Raw genomic sequence first — 23644 nt, 5'->3', positions numbered from 1 at the left:
CATCCACCAACTCCTTGGGGAATCTGAGATCCTTTCTGACATCCAGACAGAAAGAAGGGGAGAGTCTCCTCATTTGACCCAGAAGTACAAAAGTTTTCTGACTAGCCAAGACATGGTTGGGAGGCAGCTCACAGCCCAGAGATGGAAAAGGGCCATAGCTGAGCACCACCGGGATGGTCAGTAGAGATAGCAGGAGGGCCATTGGGAGAATTGAGGATGCTGCTGGCCTGACTGAGCTGGTTGTTGGGTTGAACCTTGGGCCCCAGGTTCTCTGAAGACATTCATCCCATCATGGCTTTTAAATAGGGAACAAAGTCCTTTCATTTTCTGAACATGCCTTTAAACTTTTGCTTCCATTTTTTTATTTCATTTACATATTCCTCCTATGCTCTGAGAAGATGTCATCAATTTTAATACTTAATTTTTGCCATAGAAGTTATTTTCCCAGTACACTTTAGATGTAAAATCCAAATGAGTATTATCGATGAAATGGGAAACATCTTTGTCTTAAAGTCAGAAGTGTATTATGCATGTAAACACATACCTATATTTACATACGTGCTGTTCATTGTGCTTGGAACAAATTTTGAGCTCTAAATCTGAGCTCCATTTTCACCCTCCTTACTTTATATAGAAAGTCAGGATCCCTTAGCCCTATGGATTTTTGTATTCGATTAAGGATTTCCCAGACGATCAGTGGTAAATGAGCTCTTTGGAACCAAGGACTAGGTTTTATTCTGTGTTTTAGTCACAGCAGAAAGTAATGATTATCAGTGAATAAGCTTCTCTCACTTTTCTTTTCCTTCTAGAATACATTTTGTAGGCCCATACTGTTTTCCTTTCCTAGGACCACGAGATTAGGACTCTACTACCCATTGTCTTTTTTTCCCACCATTTTCTTACTGGATGCCTAGACTTCTTTGACTGTTCTAATACCTTTAGCAAGAGTCCTAACTCTTTTCACATGCTTAGAACATGGAGTTTCTAATTCCAAGACAATTTTATTTTTAGCCAGTCCCCAGAATTACCTCCCTCATAAGGCAGTTATCAAACCATGTAATACCCTCTCTTCTAGAGTGACAGAGTGTGTTCAACTATAACTCTCCAGGACTCAGTCTCTTAGGGCCACTGACCACATCCAGATGACTCTATAACTCCTTTACTGGAGAACAGTTTGTTTCTTTGTTGTCAAAATCATTTAATATTCCGAATTCTCACCTGTGTTACTAGAGTGTCTGCGTGAAGGACCCTCAATCTCAGGGGTGACCTCCTCCTCTTTTCCATGTTACTAGATGTCACATGTCCACAAGCTTCAGATGCTGGTAGTAAATGTTGTCTCTATATGTAGGGAAATTCTTTAATTGTAATCATTTTACCTTTAGTCTAAAACATTTTGTTTTGCCAAGTACAGCTTGTATTTTTCGATTCCTTTTCAGATTTTATGAGCTGGACACGGGGTTCGGTAATGATTGTGTGTCATCATATAACAGTTGTTCATCTGGTCAGTGTGATTGCTCTGGGAATTTTTGTTAGTCTATCTCTATCTCTCTATGAGAGGCCAGGTTATTATGGGAGGAAGAAAAGGCCCTCTTTTCTTGACAGTTTTGTGATTTTTGTATTTTTAGTTTTTGTAACTGCTTAAGTAAATGTTGTGGTTTACTTGGTGAAGTTTTCTTTCTGCTCTTACATTTCTTTCTATTTTATCTTGAGGTTAATGCAAACGAAAGGAAGGACAGGCAAATGGGTTGTATCATTTTCCTTTATAATTTTCAAGACATTAGATTTGTGTTTCTCATTACAACATTCCTGGAAAGCAAAATTAATAGTGTTTTGTGGGCAAAGAAACCTACTGTTAGTCTGAATGTCATGAAAGTGAAAGAAAGGAAGTGGCTGTTTAGCAGACAGAAGGACAAATGTGTATGTTTGCAAAATGTAATGCAGCTACATCTAGGACTAGGGACTATGACAGAGGGGAAGAGTTAAGGCCAGTACTGAAGGAAAGAAGCAGCAAAATGGCTGCTTCTGTCAGAGGCTCAAATGGACCCATGGACAGCCTTCAGTTTTGCAAGACCAGTATTTCACTTTTCTTTCATTTAATGCAGATGTGATCAGCTCTGAGGAGGGAAAGGAAATGTCACTGCAGCTACCTCATAAGAGACTAACCACCACAACCCCAGTTGTTGGAACACAAATCCTCTCTGGCAGGATAATGGATACTAGGCATAGCCTGAGCACCCTACCTAGTTTATGAATCCAATCTGCTGATGAAAAGATTATTTTGAGAAACATAGAGTTAAAAGAAAGGGAATTAGATGATTCTCAAACATTCTGCTCTTTAATCTGGATAATGAAAATGATGATGATCATATTAAAACATGATAACAGAAATTTTATTGCATGTCAACTGTGGACCAGCTAATGTTCTAAAATCTTTTAAAAATACAGATTGAGTTCTGTCAACAAGCAACATAAATTACACTTATTTACAAACCTTGTAATAGCAGTAGTGGTGCAAAATTGAAGTGCTCAGCTAGTAACCAGTAGGTCAGTGGTTTAAACAGGCTAGTCACTCCATGCAAAAAAAGACCTGGTGATCTACTCCAAAAGATGACAGCCTAGGAAACCCTATAGGGCAGTTCTAGTCTGTCATACAGGGTTTCTGTGAATCAGAAGAGACTCAACAGTGTCTACACCAAAGCAACAACCTAAAATTTATGGAGAGAAATATAAATCTAGTGGAATGAACTATTTCAAAAGTATCAAAGATCCAAAGTAAAACCTTAGAGAGAGTTCAGATGATGGCTTGTTTGAAAAAGTCCATTGAAGGAAGTGAAACATACACATGGAAATGGGATTTACAATGGAGAGACTAGGTATTAAATCAGCACACTGAGCTTGTGATGACAAGGAATTCTGAGTTACCACAAATGCCCAAGGTTTCTTTCTATTGTTTAGTAGGACAGCCGGGGATGTAGTAGTATGAGTGAATTTAACTGACTGACTTTAAGTGCTAAGGAAAAATAGGCAAAATACCTTTTAAATAGTTAGTAAGGAATACATTTTTGGATGCTTAAACATTGCCTAAAAGTTAATGAGTGACAGAAACATCAGGGTGAGTTTCTCACAATGCAGCAATTTCTCTTTAATACTCCTAACTCCCTCTTCAAAAAAGTTAACCAGTCATTTCATTAAGGAAATATATGAATTTTATTAGCTCGTCAAATACCGTATCCTGTAAATATTTACTTTTGACTCTCGAATGTTCTTGTGAGCTTAAGAATAAATAAGAAGCATCTAAGAGCTTCCACTCCAACAATAGCCCAGGTATAGGGCCGTGGTTTATCTCCTTAGGTCCTCGTTGATTCCATGGGATACCTGCTTCAGGGCCACTCTGCTGCTCCATTACCAAGGACTACAACTTGGTTTCTTACCTTCAGCTCAGACCTGACTTCCTCTTGTCCACTGATAAAGCCTCAAGAATCTTCTCCCCTCTTTATCTGTCCAGCAAATTGTTGAGTTGTGAGTGCTGAAAAGGCCTTTGGTGTGACTTAGATGGGAGAGTATCAAGCACTTCCTGTAAGGAAGCATTGAATCTCCTTACAGGATTATTTGCAAAAGAGAGCCTGGCTTTAATTCTGAAATCAGCCACATGTTTGGGATGATTATCGTTGTTTTTCTCACTTCATTCTAGTAAAAAAGGAAAAATCATAAAATAAAATCACAAGATTAAAGTAAGCTTACCATTAAAATTAGCAAGACTTGTGTCCTATACTTTGCCAAAATTATCAGAAGGGACCAATCCCTGTGGAAAGACATCGTCATTGGTAGAGCAGAGGGACAGTGAAAAAGGAGACCCTCAATGCAATGGGTTGACACAGTGGGTGCAGCAATAGGCTGAAGCCCAGGAGAGATGTGAGGAGGGCTTGGGACTGGGTGGAGTCTCATTCTGTTGTCCAGGGGGTCCGCGTGTGTTAGAAACACTGGATGGCACAACAACAAAATAAATAGCATTAGTTGAAATGTTAAAAGTATTAATACTTTTAACAGAAGTAAAATTGATTAAATAAGTTTAGATCTAGAAAGCTCAAATGGCCAGAGACTATGTCTCTGAGAAAGGTTCCTAGAAAGAGCAGAGAGCCAGATGAGGATCTTGGAATTTTAAAGATGCAGGAAACCTATCTCTCTGTCTCCCTGTCTCTGTCTCTCTGTCTCTCTCTCTATCTCTCACACACGTGCAAAGCTAGAGATGTACCTATCATGCAAACAACACTTCTGAAATATTCAAAACACAGAAACAGGGGCAAGTGTCAAGATTGTGAGGAAAGAGAGTCCTTGTTTAAGCTTTTCTTAAACATTTTGGCTTAGTAACCCTTTATACTCTGAAGAGTTATTGGGCACACTACAGAGCTTTTGGATAATATTGGTCAATATTTTTCACATGAGAAATTTAAACTGAGAAGCTTTTTGTATGACTACACAAACACATATTCTGTTAGCTACTAAAGCACTAGAAACTGTGATTCTCTGTCACACATTTTGTGGCTTCTGGAAAAATCCACTAGATACTTATGAAAGAATGATAATGGGAAAAAGTCTTAGTGTAATAATTGAAATTGTTTGATATCATGGGCCTGCAGAAGTTTTTTTAATGGTTCCCTGACCACCCTTTGAGGAACATAGCTATTAGAAAATGGAAAGCATTTGTACATTGAGATGAATATTGCACATAGAGATATAATCTGTGAGATTCTGTTTACTATAGAAAACAGCAGAATTAAAAGGTGGTAAAAAGTAATAATTTTGAAAGAAGCTAAAAGCAATATCATTGACCTTCTTTCTACCTGTCATTCTACCCTGACATTCTCAGAAGTTGTTGTTGTTGTTATGTGCTGTCGAGTTGTCTCTGACTCATAGCGCCCTTATGTAGAATAAAATGAAACACTACCTGGTCCTCTGCCAGCCTCACAGTCCCGTCTATACCTCAGCCCATCACTGCAGCCACTGCATCAATCCATCTTGTTGAGGGCCTTCTCCTCTTTCATTAACACTCCACTTTACCAAGCATGACATCCTTCTCCAGAGAATGGTCCCTTCTAACAACATGACCAAAGTAGGTGAGACAAAGTCTAGCCATTCTCGCTTCCAATGAGCATGCCGGCTGCACTTCCTCCAGGACAGATTTGTTAGTTCTTAAAACAGTCCACAGAACTTTCAGCATTCTTCACCAACACCACAACTCAAAAGCATCAACTGTTCTTTGGTCTTCCTTATTCATTGTCCACCTGTCACATGCATATGAGGTGATTGAAAATACTATGGCTTGGGTTAGGTGCATCTTAGTCTTCAAGGAGATGGCTTTGTTCTTCAGCACTTAAAAGTCTTTTGCAACAGATTCACCCAATGCAATACATCTATTGATGTCTTGACTGCTGCTTCCATTGATGTTGATTGTAGAACCAAGTAATATGAAGTCTTTGACAACTTCAATCTTTTCTCCATCTATTGTGATGCTGCTTATCGGTCATGTTGTGAGGATTTTTATTTTCTTTATACTGAGGTGTAATCCATACTGCAGACTGTAGTCTTTTCTTTTTTAAGTGCATTTGATTGAAATATAATTTATGTACAGTGAAATACACAGAACTAAAGTGACATAACTAAATGCATTTTTTTCAGTGTTCCCTCCCCTCCCTTTCCACCCCTGGTAACCAACAAAGAAAGTTTCCCTCCATTTATAAACCTTTCTTTGATCCTCCACAACAATGAACTAATACTATATTTGTCCTTCTGTGATTGACTTATTTCATTCAGCATAGTGTTGTCCAAGTTCATCCATATTATGCGGTGTTTTGCAGACTCTACATTATTCTTTAGTGCTATATAGCATTCCATTGTGTGTATGTACCATAGTTTGGTCATCTACTGTTCCAGTGATGGGCATGCAGGTTATTTCCATCGTTTTGCTATTGTAAATAGTGCTGTGATGAACATAGGTGTGCATGTATCTGTTCCTGTTCTGGCTCTCACTTCTCTAGGCTATGTATCTAGTAATGGGATTGCTGGCTCAAATGGTGTCTCCAATTCCAACTTTCTAAGGAATCATCATACTGCTTTCCACAGTGGTTGTAGCACTTCACAGTCCCATCAGCAGTGTATGAAAGTCCCAATCTCCCCACATCCCCTCCAGCATTTGTTATTTTCTGTCTCATTGAACCTTGCCATCAGTGCTGGGGTAAGATGATATCTCATTTTTGTTTTGATTTGCATCTCTCGGATGGCCAGTGATCATGAGCATCTCTTCATGTATTTGCTGGCCACCTGAATATCCTCCTTGGTGAAGTGTCTATTCATGTCTTCTGCCCATTTTTATTTGGATTATTAATCCATTTGCTGTTGAGGTGTTGGAGTTTTATATAAATCTTAGAGATAAGTCCCTTGCCAGATATGTAATTACCGACAAGTATGAATTTGTTGCTGTCATTTTTGTTATGTGCTTTTTCATGGTGTTGATTCCTTTGTTCCATATAATATTCTGTGCTGAGCTTGTTTTGTTTATGAATCATGTGATCACCTTCTTTGTTGCTGTTGTTTTAGTATTTGCTAAATATTTGTGTTGGTCCTCTTTTTATTTTGATGTGAAGGTTTATCATTTTTCTTTGAGCTTACCCTGTGATTTGTAGTTTTATTCCCATGTTTAGAATGGTCCATTCTATCTTGTAGTTGTCTTGACTTCTCTACCATTTAGAAGTTCTGTAACTACATATTTCCCCCCTCTTTTTGGTTTGTAGTTGTCCTCATTTGTCAATTGATGTCTCTGGTTTCCTGTTTACAATCTTATAGGCTTATTTCCTTTGGGTACATCCATGGCTGGTGCCAAAAGGGCAGGGAGGCCTCATCTTCTGACCTCCTCTAACCCACAAGAGGAAGATACAATCACCATCAGTAGCCCAAGGCTTATTCCTGCAAGGCCACACATGCTGCTCCCTCCAGCACTTTCACCAACCGTTCCTCCTAAAACACCCACCACCTCTCTGCTGGGTTCAAAATTTGCTGCAGTGGCCACACAAAGCTCACAGATAATGCAGTTTTATTAGAGAAGCACCAGGCTACAGTTCAAGTTCAGGAACAATGCTAAGTCCCTCTCAGCCTTTCTCCCAGCAGTGTGTGTCTCTTTGCATCCTTCTCTCAGCAATATGTGTCTCTTGGTGTCTCCTCAGCAGTGTGTGTCTCTCAGGAGCACGTTTCTCTCAGAAGCACATCTTTCTCAGCCAGCAATCAGAGAGACTCCTTCTGCCTCTAGGAGGGCTCCTTTTGAGCCTGGCAAAGTGGCAAAACTAACCAAACATAACATCAGAATTCTAAGCACCTAAGAGAGAGAAAACTTCCCAGAACATTGCTTTGTGCCACTTTCAACAGAAATACCCCAAATGGATAACTTTAACAATCAGGAGCTCCTCAGTTGCTCACGGCAAATTCCACCACAGAGTTACAAAGACTTATGGCTAGAAAAGCCAAACTGGGTAATTTACTACAACTCAGCTGGGTTGGTTTCTGGGTTATGTCATCATGTGTGTTCGCAGTTGTCCCTGCAACCCTTAGTGACCAGGGCTGATCTTTAGGTCAATTCTCAGGTCCCAACAGCACTTAATAATACTCAGGCTGTTGGTCTTGTCAGAGTAGCTGACAGTCCACTGTTCTGTCTCTGTAATCACTGTATTTGTTCAGGTCTTTCCACTAGTTGTTGCCTAATCTACTTCTGTATACTTCCCTTCAAAGCCCAGGGCTCCAGGATTATCTTCTGTATCTCTGTCAATTGGTTTCTCTTTTCTTTGTTGAAGAGGGTCTATGTAGCTTGTTTGCCTATTCCTCCATCTTACAGGAAGATCAGACTGCAGTCTTTAATCTTCATCAGGAAATGCTCCAAGTCATCCTCACTTTCAGCATGCAAAGTTATGTTATTTGTGTATCTCAGGTTGTTAATGAGCCATCCTCCAATCCTGATGCCATGTTCTTCTTCATGTAGTCCAGCTTCTCAGATTATTTGCTCAGCATACAATTTGAATAAGTATGGTGAAAGGATACAACCCTGACACACTCCTTTCTTGATTTTAAACCACGTAATATCTCCTTGTTCTGTTCAAATGACAGCCTCCTGGTCTATGCACAGGTTCCTCAGGAGCACAATTAAGTGTTCTGGAATTCTCATTTTTCTCAATGTTATCCACAATTTGTTATGATCCCCACAATTGAATGCCTTTGAATAGTCAATAAAACACAAGTAAATGTGTTCTTCTGGCTTTGAGCCAGGACGCATCTGACATCAGCTGATATCCCTTGCTCCACATCCCCTTCTGGATCCAGCTTGCACTTGTCCTCTGTCAACATACTGCTGGAACCACTTTTGAATTATCTTCAGTAAGGTTTTACTTGTGTGTGATATCAATGATATTGTTCAATAATTTCCACATTCTGTGGAATCACCTCTCTTTGGAATGGGTACAAATATGGACCTCTTTCAGTCAGTTGGCCAGGTAATTGTCTTCCAAATCTCTTGGAATAGCCAAGTGAGAGCATCCAGTGCAAAATCCGTTTGTTGAAACATCTCAGTGGGCATTCCATCAGTTCCCAGAGCCTTGTTTGTCACCAATTCCTTCCATGCAGATTTGATTTCTTCCTTCGATACCATTTATTCTTGATCATATGCCATCTCCTGAAATGGATGATCATCTACCAATTCTTTTTGGCATAGTGACTGTGTATTCCATCCATCTTCTTTTGATGTTTCCTAAATCATTCAACATATTGCCCATGGAATCTTTCAGTATTTCAGTTTGAGGCAATTAAATGTTTTCTTCAGCTCTTTCAGCTTAGAAATGGTGAGCATGTTCTTCCCTTTTGATTTTCTGACTCCAGATCTTTGCACATTTCATTATAATAATTGACTTTGTCTTCTTGAACTTCTCTTTAAAATCTTCTGTTCAGCTCTTTTATCCAGTCGATTCTTCCATTTGTTTTAGCTACTCTCCATTCAAGGGCAAATTTCAGTCTTCAGACATCCATTTTGATCTTTTCTTCCTTTCCTGTCTTTTTAATGACCTCTTGCTTTCTTCATGGATGATGTTCTTGATGTCATCCCACAATTCCTCTGGTTTTTCATCATTTGTGTTCAATGCATCAAATCTATTCTTTAGATGGTCTCTAAATTCAGGAGGAGTATAATCAAGGTTGTATTTTGGCTCTTGTGGACTTTTTTTTAATGGTTTTCAGCTTTAACTTGAACTTGCATATGAGTAGTTGATGGTCTGTTCCACAGTCATCTCCTGGCCTTGTTTTGGCTGAAGATATTGAGCTTCTCCATCACCTCTTACCATAGATATAAACAGTCTGATACCTGTGTACTCCATCTGGTGAAGTCTATGTGTATAGCTGCCGATTGTGTTGTTGAAAAATGTATTTGCAATGAATAAGTCGTGGGTCTTGTAAAATTCTATCATGCAATCTCCAGTATCATTTCTATCATCAAGGCCATATTTTCCAACTATCTGTGCTTCTTCTTTTTTTCCAACTTTTGCATTCCAATCACCAGTGATAATCTACTCATCTTGGGTGCATGTTTGGTCAATTTCAAACTGAAATTTAATGACAAGTTGGTAAAAATCTTCAATTTCCTCATCTTTGGCTTTGGTAGTTGGTGCATAAATTTAAATAACAGTACTATTAACTGGTCTTCCTCCTAGGCATATGGATATTGTCCTCTCACTGACAGTATTGTACTTCAGGATAGATCTTGATACATTCTTTGTGATGATGAATGCCATGCCATTCTTTTTCAATTTGTCATTCTTGGCATAGTAGATCATATGATCATCTGATTTAAAATGGGTCAGACATTGGACCACCTATTTATGTGCCCCACACATACATATGACCCAGGCAGTCATAGAGACACATGGAGCTTTTCCTGCAGTCCCAGAATTGCACACGCACAGTCCATGTGTGACAAAGGCCCTCATACCTGAGCTCTCATCACACTGTCTAGAGCCCTGGACAGCTATATGGGGAGCTGATTTTGGCCCTAGGGGCATCAGCACAGGATAAGGGAAGCTTGCTTAGAGTGGAATCCAAACAGAGCTGAGCTCATGGTGACCCTTTCAAAAGGATCCACAAAAGTTTCCTTTCATAGGTCGAGAAATTAGATTTTGTTCAGATGTTTGTTTCATTTTTAAAGACTCCATCATCCATCCACCAGCTTCATGATGATCTGCCACAGGCTGCAGTGGAATAGCCCATTAGCTATTTTAGTGGAGGACTGTTTGTCACTTATATAGGTTTGATGCTCCTGTTTGGTAGTTTAAACTCTAATATCAAGCAATTGTTCTAAACTTTACAGGTTGCCTACTCACAGTGTGTGCCAACTAGAAAGAAAAGCAGCAAAACTGATCCATCAATGTCCTAAATTAAATCAATTAATTTTCACAAAGGCCTTGGTTGCCATTAGGAATTGTGATCCTACAAAATGCCCATTTCTAATATATGCCATGCTGGAAGAATCCTGTTCCACTTGTTGCTTAGTGTACTTAAATACCACCTAGTGTTCCTTTTGTACAGGTTGCTTCATTCTACTTTGTTTTAAAATGGAGCCTGCATCATGCTACCAACTTAAGAGATTCCTTGGATTGTATTGACCTCATCAGTAATTTTTCCTGGGCTATGATGACTTGCTGGGTTCTATGAGAGAAACACAAGTTGGCAGCTGACAGCTGCAGAAGAAATGGATCCTGCTTTCTCCTTCCTTTTACCTATACTTATTGTTACATAATTGTAATAGGGATATTCCCTCCTTTACAAAATACTTCATTAGGAGAGAAGAAGGGAAAAAAAAAAAAGCCTCTTACACCAGAGTTGTATTAAAACCTAGAAATTTAACTTTAAATTCATGGTTTTCTGTATAGAAGAAAAAATTGACCATCAGAAACCACAAAAGAGCAGAAAGTTGCTGTCTGAATGCAGAGTGCAGGTTGATAAAACATGAAAGAGGAGATCAGCAAATATTCTCTTTCTGTCTTTGTCTCTCTCTGTGTCTCTTTTTCTTTTCCTGTCCCACCCTTTTATATACACTTTCAACTTTAGTAGACCAAATATCTTTCAGATATTTGTACAAATCACCGTTTCCTGAGTGATTATAAAAATCAGAGTTACATACAATATGAAGGGTGACTATTTTTCAGTATTCACCAGAACACTTTCTAGAATTCCATTTTTTAGTTCATCATATTTCTGCAGTCGTTTACTTAGAGGGATAGGAGAGTTCATTAATCTGATATATATTTAAGTGAAAAAATAAAATATTTACTACATGTTAAGCCATCTGTCTGTGGAACGCACTCTGCTAAATAAAATGTTTTAGTTTCATTGAGACAACAACTTTAGGACTGCTTATATCTTACTTTGTATTAGTAAAAACTCAGGACCAGAGAAGTTAAATGATTTGCCAAAGTCTAAATGTTATATTACATGCTATGAATAAATTGCTTAAATGTCATATTTTGACATCTTGTTAACTTTCAAAATACACTTGATGCCAAAATTATACAAACACTCTTTCTTGTCTTCTTTTATTGGTAGGTATTTACTTTTTGTGCTCCTTTTCATCTAATATGGGGGAAGAGAAATTGTCTGACCCAGTTTCACTCTTCCATCTTATGACAAAAGTGTCCCCATCTACTCTATTCTTTGCAAGCAGGTTATTATGCATCTCCAAGAGCTTATGATTTTCAAGAAACTGGCGTGCTACAATTACAATGGAGGTACGATATAAATTTAACCAAGGGCAATGCAAGCAATCATATTACAGAATAGAAGATAGAATTGGAATAACTCTCTCTATTAGAAAAGGAAGTGTGCTTTTAATAGCAAAAGTAAAAACAGTATGCCAAAGGGGGAGTCCAGGCAGCCAGATTAATAAAACATATAATCCTTTAAACTGAATGACTTATAGTACTTAGATTTAGGATGAACAATGTGTCTGATGTTAACAAGGGGAAAGACATTTTCAATCAATGAATTATGTCATTCTCCCATTACTTTTCTATAACCTCCCACTCCAACAGGAAGAATACTATCTCACACCATGTGCCATCAATTTATCAAATTGCTCAATTCCAGTATGCCTTTGTAATGTTTTCAAATTGTTAACCGTGCTCCCATGAGACACAGCATTATCAACTAGAATCTAGTACTTATGTACAACTTCTCTTTATTTATTTATTACCTATTCTACTCATTTCCAAAGTTGCTTTGGTCAATGCCTATTCCCACAAGCTGCATTGGGTTTGTTTCATTCATTTGTAATATACTTCAGTTGGATTCTTTTGTCACATTCAGCATTCCATCCCAGTGCTTCCATTGTCATCGATTGTAGAACCAAGCAACATGAATTCCTTGACAACCTCAATCCATTAGAGAGATGCAAATCAAAAGAACAATGACACACCATCTTACCACAACACCCATAGAAAACTACAGTGAGACAGAAAGTAACAAATTCTGGCAAGGATGTGCAATGATTGGGATCCTCATACTGCTGCTGATGGGTCTGTAAAATGATGCAACCACCATGAAAATCAATATGTCAATTCCTTAAAAACTTGGAAATAGAAATACCATTTGATCCAGCAATGCTATTGCTTGTTATATACCCTAAATAAATGAGAGTCGGGACACAAATAGGTGTATGCATACTCATATTCATTGCAATCCTATTCACATAACAAAGATATGCAAACAACCTAAGTGCCCATCAATGGAGGAATGAATAACCCAACTGTGGTATATAAACACAATGGAATACTATGCAACACTAAAGAATAAGGTAGAATCTGCAAAACACCACATAACATGGATGAACTTGGAGGACATTACGCTGAGTAAAATAAGTCAATCACAGAAGGACAAATATTGTACTACTTTGCTATTGTAAAAGTCAAGGAAAGTTCATATATGGAAGGAAAGTTTCTTTGTTGCTTACCAGTGTTGATATCCAGGATTGGGAATGGGGAGGTTAAAGTCCTAGATAGTTTTGGGAAGGCTGGAACAGGTATGGAAGGCCAGGAAGTGGGGGAAGATGGCTTTTGGGAGGGCCGGAATGGGTAGGGAAGGCCAGGAAGCAGGAGTGGAGCAGTTTGAAACAGCCAAGGAAGACGAACTCATCTCATTTTGTTTTCCTGTGGTGGCTTGTGTGTTGCCGTGAGGCTGGAGGCTATGCCACCAGTGATTCAAGTGCCAACAGGGTTACCTACCTATGCTGGGCAGGCTTCAGCAGAGCTTCCAGACTAAGACAGACTCAGAAGAGGGAAGAGGCCATCCACTTCTCAAAGAATTGGCCAGTGAAAACCTTATGAATAGCGGAGAAACATAGTATGATATACTGCTGAAAAACTTTATGAATAGCCCTGAAACATTATCTGATATAGTGCTAGAAGATGAGTCCCTCAAGTTGAAAGGCATTCAAAATATGACTAGGAAAGAGCTCCTCAGAATAGAGCCAACCTTAATGATGTGGATGGAGTAAAGCCTTCAAGACTTATTTTACTGATGTGGCTCGACTCAAGATGAGAAGAAACAGCTGCAAACATCCATTAATAATTGGAGCATGGAATGTACAAAGTACGATTCTAGGAAAACTGGAAGTTGTCAAAAATGAAATGGAACACATAATGATTGATATCCTAGGCATTTGTGACTTGAAATGGACTGGTTTTGGCCATTTTGAATCAGACAACCATATGATCTATGCTGGGAATGAGAAATTGAAGAGGAATGGAGTGGCATTCATCATCACAAAGAATGTTTAAAAATCTATCCTGAAGTACAATGCTGTCAGTGACAGGACATTATCCATACACCTATGAGGAAGACCAGTTAATATTACTATTATTCAAATTTACACACCAACCACCAAAGCCAAAACATGAGGAAATTGAAGATTATTACCAATTTTTGCAGTCTGAAATTGACCAAACATGCAATCAAGCTGTGTTAATTATCACTGGTGATTAGAATGCAAAAGTTGGGAACAGAGAAGAATCACCAGTAGTTGGAAAATATGGTCTTGGTGATAGAAATGATCCTGGGGATCACATGGTAAAATTTTGAAAGACAAATGACTTTTCATTATAAGTACCTCTTTTCAACAACACAGAGGGCAGCTACACAGGTGGACTTCACCAGATGGAGTCACAGGAATCAGATTGACTACATCTGTGGCAAGAGGCAATGGAGAAGCTTAATAACTTCAGCCAAAAGACCATCAGCTGCTCATATGCAAGTTTAAGTTACAGGTGAAGACAATTAAAACACATCTATAACAGCCAAAATATGACCTGGAGTATATCCCTCCAGAATTTAGAGATCATCTAAAGAACAGATTTGATGCATTGAACACCAGTGATCAAAAACCAGAAGAACTGTGGGATGACATCAAGAACAACACATATGAAGAAAGCAAAAGATCATTAAAAAGACAGGAAAGGGGGGACTTCTGGTAAGATGGAGGAATAGGCCGACAAGCTACACAGCCACTCTTCAACAAAGAAAAGAAAAACCGATTGACAGAGATACAGAAAATAATCCTGGAGCCCTGAGCTTTGAAAGGAAGTATACACAAATGGATTAGGCACCAAGTAGTGGAAAACCCAGAATGACAATAGTGGTCGGAGCTGTGGACTGTCAGCTACTATGTTGGGTCCAACAGCATGAGTATTTCCAAGTGGTGTTGGGACCTGAGAATTGACCTACAGATCAGCCCAGGGATGACTGTGCTGGTGACCTTTGACTAGAAAGGGAAACAGCAACAAAGGAGACAACCTGAGCTGTGGACTTTCTGCAGTCCAGAAGGTGCAGGCATTTTGAATTTACAAGTGACAGCCATTTTGGATTTTAAAGTGACAGAATTCTTATTTGGATTACAGGGACCTAAGAATAAGCTCTGTTTGCCAAGAACAGCAAGAACATATGGGAGGCTGACAATGGGAAAGGTAAATAGGTGGTGTGTGTATAAGTGCTGCCAACTACTGAATAAAGTACCAGAATACCCTGTTTACTTAGATAAAACCCAAAGAAAACAAAAATCATGAGCAAGTCACTTGATCATATAATCACCAATTAAATATAAACACAAACACATCATAATGCCTTAGAGACAACAGAGCATCACAGTGCACATAAAGAAGCAAGATAAAGCAGAGGACACAAGGGACCAGGATACAGACCCAAAACACATCCCTGAGGAAGACACACCATTGGAACCCCCTGATAAGGAATTCAAAAGATTTATATTTAGGTATCTTCAATGAATTGAGAGACAGATCAAGGAAAACATGGACAAAATTGAGGAAAACACAGAGAAAACCCTACAACAATTTTGAAAGACAATACAAAATGACAAAATAAATGAAAAATTAGAAACAATACAAAATCTACACATAGAAATCCAGAAAATTAATACTAAATTTTCCAAAATAAATAATACATTGTATGGGCAAAGGAGTAGAATTGAATCAATGGAAGACAGAATTAGTGAGACTGAAGGCAAATATCTCAATACATTTTAGAAAGTCATCAATCAGCAAAAAGATCAAAACAAAATTAAGAAAGCCCAAGGTTCATGTCGGATACCATCAAAAGGAACAGCCTATGTGTAATCGGAATTCCACAGCAGGAAGAGAAAATAAAACCACAGAAAAAATTGTCAAAGATTTGTTGGAAGAGAATTTTCCAAAAAAATGAGAATATATCCATTCAAGAAGTCCCATGAACCCCAAACAGGATAAACCCCAAAAGAAAATCACCAAGACATATCATCATGAAACTCACCAAAACCAAAGACAAAGAAAGAATCCTGAAAACAACATAGGAAAAACAAAAAGTTACCTACAAGGGGCAACCAATGAGACTAAGCTCAGATTTCTTGGTACAAACCATGCAAGTGAGAAGACAAAGGGATGGTATATATAAAACCCTGAAACAGAAAAATTTCCAACCAAGAATTATGTACCCAGCAACATTGTCCCTCAAATATAATGCTGAAATGAGGACATTTCCAGATAAGCAGAAATTAAGGGAATTTGTTAAAACCAGACCAACCTTACAAGAGATGCTAAAGGGAGTCGTTGTGACAGAGAAGCAACAACAGCCAAAAACAACTGACCATTAACACACATGGTGACATAACCCAGAGATAAATCAGCTATGGAAGTATCCAAAGTAAATAGCCTATACGATCGTAAACAGGGAACCAGAGACATCAGTTGACAAATGAGCACAACTACAAACCAGAAAGAGGGAAAAAATTGTGTAGTTACAGAACTTCTAAATGGTAAGGAAGTCAAGACAACTATAAGATAGAACGGACTGTTTTAAACTTGAGACGAAAATTATAAATCACAGGGTAACGTCAAAGGAAAATGATAAACTTTCACATCAAAATAAAAAAGAGGACCAGCATAAATATCTAGCAAATACTAAAACAATAGCAACAAAGAAAGTGATCATATGATTCATAAACAAAACGAGCTCAGCACAGAAAATTACATGGAACAAAGGAATCAACACCACAAAAAAGCACATAACAAAAATGATAGCAACAAATTCATACTTTTCACTAATTGCATATCTGGCAAGGGACTTATCTCTAAGATTTTTAGCAAACTCCAACACCTCAACAGCAAATGGATTAACAATCCAAATGAAAATGGGCAGAAGACATGAATAGACACTTCACCAAGGAGGATATTCAGGTGGCCAGCAAATACATGAAGAGATAGATGCTCATGATCTTGGCCATCAGAGAGATGCAAATCAAAACAACAATGAGATACCATCTTACCCCAGCACTGATGGCAAGGTTTAATGAGACAAAAAATAGGAAATGCTGGTGGGGATGTGGAGAGACTGGGGCTCTCATACACTGCTGGTGGGACTATGAAGTGATACAACCAGTGGGGAAGGCAGTATGGCAATTCTTTAGAAAACTGGAATTGGAGATACCATTTGATCCAGCAATCCTATTACTAGGTATATATCCTAGAGATGTGAGAGCCAGGACAGGAACAGATATCTGCATACCTATGTTCATCACAGCACTATTTACAATAGCAAACATTTGGAAATAACCTACGTGCCCATCAGTGGAAGAGTGGATGACCAAACTATGGTACATACACACAATGGAATGCTATGCAGCACTAAAGAATAATGCAGTGTCTGCAAAACACCGCATAATATGGATGAACTTGGAGGACATTATGCTGAGTGAAGTAAGTCAATCACAGAAGACAAATATAGTATTAGTTCATTGCTGTGGAGGATCAAGGAAAGGTTTATATATGGAGGGAAACTTTCTTTGTTGGTTGCCAGGGGTGGGAGGGGTGAAGAGGGAACACTACAAAAATAAAAAAAAAAGTGCTTTGACCCATGCCACTTTAGTTTTGTGTATTTCACCGCACATAAATTATATTTATATTTCAATAAAATGCAAAAAAAAAAAAAAAAAGACAGGGAAAGAAGAAAAGACCAAAATGGATGTCAGAAGAGACTCTGAAACTTGCACTTGAATGGAGAGTAGCTAAAGCCAGGATAAAAGAGCTGAACAGAAGATTTCAAAGAGCAGCTCAAGAAGAGAAAGTCAATTATTAGAATGAAGTGTTCAGTTGGAATGAGAAAACCAAAAGGAAAGAACATGCTCAGCATTTCTCAAGCTGAAAGAACTGAGGAAAAAATTTAAGCCTCGAATTGCAATATTGAAAGATTCCATGGGCAATATGTTGAACGATGCAGGAAACACTAAAAAAAGAGGGATGGAATACACAGTCACTGTACCAAAAAGAATTGTTAGATGATCATCCATTTCAGGAGGTGTCATATGATCAAGAACCAATGGCACTGAAGGAAGAAGTCAAAGCTGCACTAAAGGAGTTGTTGAAAAACAAGGCTCCAGGAATTGACGAAGTACCCACTGAGAAGTTTCAACAAACAGATGCTGCACTGGAGGCACTCACTTGGCTATGCCAAGAGATTTGGAAGACAGCTACCTGACCAACTGACTGGAAGAGATCCATATTCATACCCATTCCAAAGAAAGGTTATCCCACAGAATGTGGAAATTATTGAACAATATCATTAATATCACGAGCAAGTAAAATCTTACTGAAGATAATTCAAAAACAGTTGCAGCAATATATTGACAGAAAACTTCCAGAAATGCAAGCAGGATTCAGAAGGGGACTTGGAGCGAGGGATATAATAGCATATGTCAGATGGTTCTTGGCTGTAAGCAAAGAATACCAGAAAGATGTTCACTTGTGTTTTATTGACTATGCAAAGGCATTCAATTATGTGGATCCTAACAAATTGTGGACAACATTGAGAAGAATGGGAATTCCAGAACACTGGATTGGACTCATAAGGAACTTGAACATAAAGCAGGAAGCTGTCACTGGAACAGAACAAAGGGATACTGCATGGTTTAAAATCAGGAAGGGAGAGATTCAGGGTTGTATCCTTTCACCATACTTATTCAATCTGTATTCTGAGCAAATAATATGAAAAGCTGGACTATGTGTAAAAGAACATAGCATTAGGATTGGAGGAAGGCTTACTAACAACCTGAGATATGCAGACAATGCAACTTTGCTTGGTGAAAGTGAAGATGAGTAGGAGCACTTGCTAATGAAGATTAAAGACTACACTCTGCCATATGGATTACAGCTCAATATAAAGAAATCAAAAATCCTCACAACTGGACCAATAAGCAGCATCATGATAGATGGAGAAAAGATTCAAGTTGTCAAAGACTTTATATTACTTGGTTCTACAATCAACACCAATGCAAGCAGCAGTCAAGACTTCAAAAGACGGAATTCTTCGCCAACACCATAATTCAAGTGTTTCAATTCTTCTTAGGAATTTCTTATTCACTGTCCAATGTTCACATGCATGAGACAATTAAAATGACAATGGCTGGGGTCATGCACACCTTAGTCCTCAAAGTGACATCTTTGCTTTTTAACACTTTAAAGAGGCTTTTGCCCCTGATTTATTCAAGGCACTATATCATTTCACTTCCTGATTGATGCTTCCAAGTAAATGACATCCTTGACAACTTCAATATATTCTCCATTTGTTGAAATGCACATTGTTTTAAGGGTTTAATTTCAACCAAAACCAGAATTTATTTTAATTTCATTGTTTCAATGGAAGCAAACTCATTGATAATTTTTTTAAAAATTTTCTTTATCACTTTTCAATAAAAGAATTGCTATGTGTGACAATATCTTGTAGTGACCATCTTAAATAATTTAATTTTACCTTACAAGAACATTTTTTCACTCATAAGTCCCACTATGACCATTTTTTTTTTTTTTTTAAAAAGAACACTTCTGGACCCACTTCCAAAATTAGAAAGATTTCAATAAAGAAAATTCAGGAATCCATTTTAGAAAATCCACTCATAATGCTGATTTGGTATTGTAAATAAAGTTATCACATGCTACTTAGAACTATTTAATCAAGACATATATCAGGCACTACATGTATGTCAGATATATTTGTTTAAAAATCAACATACCATTTCTCCAGAAATACCATTTCATGCTCAAAAGGAGAACATGCTTCATTTAATTTTTCATATCTGGCTTTCAAAAGTGCAATTATGATGACTATAATCCCCTGAATTCCAATTGGACATGCACTTTTCCCATAATAATTGATATCTCATCTGGTGATTGTCTCCATTTCTGAATTCTCCATTTTGTCCTTCCCTGCTAAGTGTTTCCTAAAGTCTTGTCTCTCTGTTTTTGTTTATGGATTTGTAACTCATTTGCTATCATCCCCAGTCTAAGGACTTCTGCAAGTCAATGAGCAGATTAGAGGGGAATCCTCTCATGGCTGTGTGGCCTGCTTCAGTCATGAGTGAGGGTGCCAGGAAAGCACTATCCAGGCCAGAGACTGAATATTTTCTGATTACATCTTCTCTCTTCCCTTCTTGAGCATTTTCTCCAAGGAACTTTCTAAGCATGGTTATGGAGTAAGCCCTTGAAACATGGGTAGTTGAGGAATAAAAGGCAGACTGGAGAATAGATCAGGATTAGGTCTCAGTTGTGTGTAAATGTTCTTACTCAAGGACTTCATAGAAAGGGTTAGGGTACCAAAACCAGTCTAATATGAGTTCTAAAATATTTCAGGGGGCTTAATGAACAACAGTAAGATCCAGAGTCCTATCTGAATAATATTCCTGACACAATGAGGGAATCACACTTGCAGTTTTTAAGTAGATATGGGATTTCCCTGAATGGAGCAATGTAAAATGGGCAGCAGTCCCCACAGTTCTAATCTTTTCCCATCTTCTGGCCCAAGTGTTTTCAGGATAGTTTCAGTCTAAGTTCCCCTCCGGCTTCTTGATATTATGTGTATGTGTGACCCACTAATTCGTGTTTTGTCTCTTTCCCAGAACCATCCCATTTAAAGCTACCCTCCACAGGGAGTCTGGGCAGGTGCCTATAAGAGACCACAGGTAAAAAATACACCTTGAGGAAGGAGGACAATGGAGATAGACTAGCCAGGCAGGCCTGAGGAAAGATTACATTTCCATACACCTCTGACTTCATGATACTCCTTTGATACTTACAAAGACTTCCTTTCGTGTTCTGTTGCCTGTGGTTCTCCCTTTTCTGTCAACCCCACACAGGACTGGGCCCCTGGATTTTCATAGGACAGTCTATGAGGATGGATTTCTGAATTAAGGAGATGAATAATCTTTTCTAAAGAGGAAATAGGTCTAGTGCCACCTTAGCACATTTCAAGTGAGCTCTCCAAACTGGGAACACAGCACCCTGGGTTATATCAGATGAAGGTAGGAGCTAAGATCACGTAGGAGGCTAATAGAATGTTCCCTTGGGAATAGACTGAAGATTAAGCTCCGAATGCCCACAAATTAGGATTCAAGTTCAAAATGCCAATGACAGGAATAATAAAGGTCACCTATGAATAGAGCTATGTCATTGTAAAGTACTTTCATATACATGACTCCATGTGTTCATCATGACAACCTCATGAGGTTTTGCAGGCCACGTGCACTTTCAAATGAGGAATCTGACATTTAGGGAGTAAATAACTTGTCTAAAGTCAGTATACAGAAATTTTGCCCCAAAACAACCGATAATTCTTCAACTTTGGTAGTGCTGTGGTTAAAGCATTGAACTGCTAACCAATAGTTTAGCAGTTTGAACTCACCAGCTGCTCCATAGGAGAAAGATGAGGCATTTCACTTCTGTAGAGATTTAAAGCCTAGGAAACCCTATGGGGCAGTTTTACTCTGTTCTAAAGGGTTACTATGAATTAGAGTCATCTCGATGGTTAGGTCTCACACTGTCACCTAGTGGGTAAGAGCCATTAACCAGCCGCCATATTGTTTATTTCCCATAGAGGGACAGAGCATAGACAAGGAGAAATCTCCCAGGTTCTGATTTCCTTTCTTCCTTCCTATGAGTCCCCTCTGAGAGTACTGTTTTCTGAGGAAGACTGACTCTGGGAAGTGACTTCATCACCAGTTACGGACCTGGACATTACTGGAAGGAGAAATTAAGTTTAAACCTGGGAGAGCCCAGGACTGAATAACAGAAACTCACCTTTTAAATTCTTCTTCCTGCCTGTGCATTGATGGTGAAAATCAACAAAGAGGAGGAGATAGTGAATTTTCGAGTTAGTGAGGGAATATTCAGGATGCGTTTCTTGCTCTCTGCAGTCTTATGGAATGGTAGACATTTCTGAATGAACAGTGTGCCTTTGTATGTAGACTCAACTGAAATCTCTATTGCTTCCATGTTGTTCATTTTTAAAGATCACTATGCTACTGGTTCCTCTGTGTCAAATTCAGATAAAGAAGGGTTTTGTGCATTTTGTTCTCTGTGTTTTAGAGAGTGGACTCCTACTGAAAAGGGGCACAGACAAACATAACTTCAGGTACATCTATCCATTCTATAGGATTCTGCTTTTGAGGTTAGAAAGGGCAGTCTGATCCAAGTCTTTCAGAAACTCAGCAATGCTTTCCATGTCCACCTGACAGAACTGAGAAGCATGGCCCAAGGACACTGATATGGAAAGACAGCTGGTAAACAAGTGTTGAGGGCCTGATCTCCTTAGGTGGCCAGAACTCTCTTAAGCCAGTCCATGGGTCTGAATCAAACATTTTAGATTTTACCCTGGAACCACCACCGAATCTAGGATATTTCTGTAAGTTTTGCATATAACTCCTAGTCCTCACTCCTTGCCCAACCCCACCTGTTGTCATAGACTGTTGTTATTCAAATATCTACTGAGACTGCCCTTTCTTGATATGTCTCCATTCTTATAAATGGTTTAATAAAGTGGGAATAGGATAAAGAAAAGCAAGATAAATCTCTTTTGTGCACTGGACATTGGTTTTTCTTATCTGATTGATGTCTGTGTTTGTTTTTTTTAACCATTGATAAATGTAGACACCACTGAATGCAGTAGCATGAGAGAAAGAAAACTCCAACTACATACAAACAGAGAATGAAACCATTGCCCCAGGGCTCACTAAAACACAGGGTCAATGAAGCAAAGTTATCCATCATCTAAAGCACATTGCTGCCTCAGGCAACTCAGAACAGAGAATGTGTCCTTTGACTGACTTCCAGGCCAACCATATAGCATGTATAGAATAATCACAAAGGAATTTTGACTGGTGTGTCCAGGGGGAAAGCAGAAGATGAACTTAAGGCCCCTACACTATGGTCCAGCCTAGTGGATCCCAACACTTCCTCATGGCCACTGGATCCTCTTTGCTTGACATTCCTACTTCCCAATAACAACCTTCGAGCATAATATGTATACGCAAACCACACACGTGTAGTTAGTTGATTCTTGTTATTTGCTGTAGTGTTCAATAAAGTCACCATAAGCACTGAATTAGAGAATACAGGACCATTATTCCTAAGGGAAATACAGAGTTAAATTTCCATGAATATCTGGTCACAACATTTTCAACTGATCAATTTACAACCTTGTTTTATGTGCATTTCTGTTTAAAGGCATATCATATATGTTGTTGATTCATTAACATTAAATTCACAGCCAGAACCTCTATAATTTCTGTCTGAGCATAGCCTTTCAACACATGTACTTTCTTATAAGTTTCATAATCTGCCAGTTAGATACTCAACTTATACATATGATGTGAATGAAATGAATGAATGCATAAATAAATTTTACTCCAGTCTTTAACTTAGTTAACAAACAAAGCATTGCTTTTGTTTTTAAAAGTAATCAAATTGTGTAAGTATTCTTTGAGGAGAATTTAGTAAATAAAACAGAAATTTAAGCAAATGGAAAGGGGAACCAGAGCAAAAACTAAACTCACTGCCATCAAATCAATTCTGACTCATATGACCACCATTGGGTTTGAAAGGCTGTAAATCTTTATGGAAGAAGCTTGCCTCATCTTTCTTTTGCAGAACAGCTAGGGGATTGAACTCTAACCTTTCAGTTAGTGACCAAATGCCTTAACCACTATACCACCAGAATTCCTGTGGAAATGGGAAGTCTTCATTAAAAAAAAAAAAAAAAA

The 23644-nt window shown here is 38.4% G+C and overlaps 1 protein-coding gene across 1 annotated transcript in view; it reads right to left on the bottom strand.

Moving 5' to 3' along the window:
- Positions 1-202, bottom strand: part of LOC103207032 (interferon omega-2-like) — a 649-nt gene extending 447 nt beyond the window's left edge. Inside the window, exon 1 of the mRNA XM_007952557.1 lies at positions 8-202. Within this exon, the coding sequence (XP_007950748.1) occupies positions 8-202 (195 nt within the window). The remainder of the gene's footprint in view (positions 1-7) is intronic.
- Positions 203-23644: the final 23442 nt, after the last annotated feature.

This window comes from Orycteropus afer, unplaced genomic scaffold, assembly GCF_000298275.1.
Source record: "Orycteropus afer afer isolate SDZICR_OR568_19922 unplaced genomic scaffold, OryAfe1.0 scaffold00345, whole genome shotgun sequence".
In the NCBI taxonomy this organism is placed as follows: Eukaryota; Metazoa; Chordata; class Mammalia; order Tubulidentata; family Orycteropodidae; genus Orycteropus; species Orycteropus afer.
The sequence above is the reverse complement of the archived record's forward strand: the minus strand, read 5'-3'. Positions and strand labels throughout refer to the sequence as shown.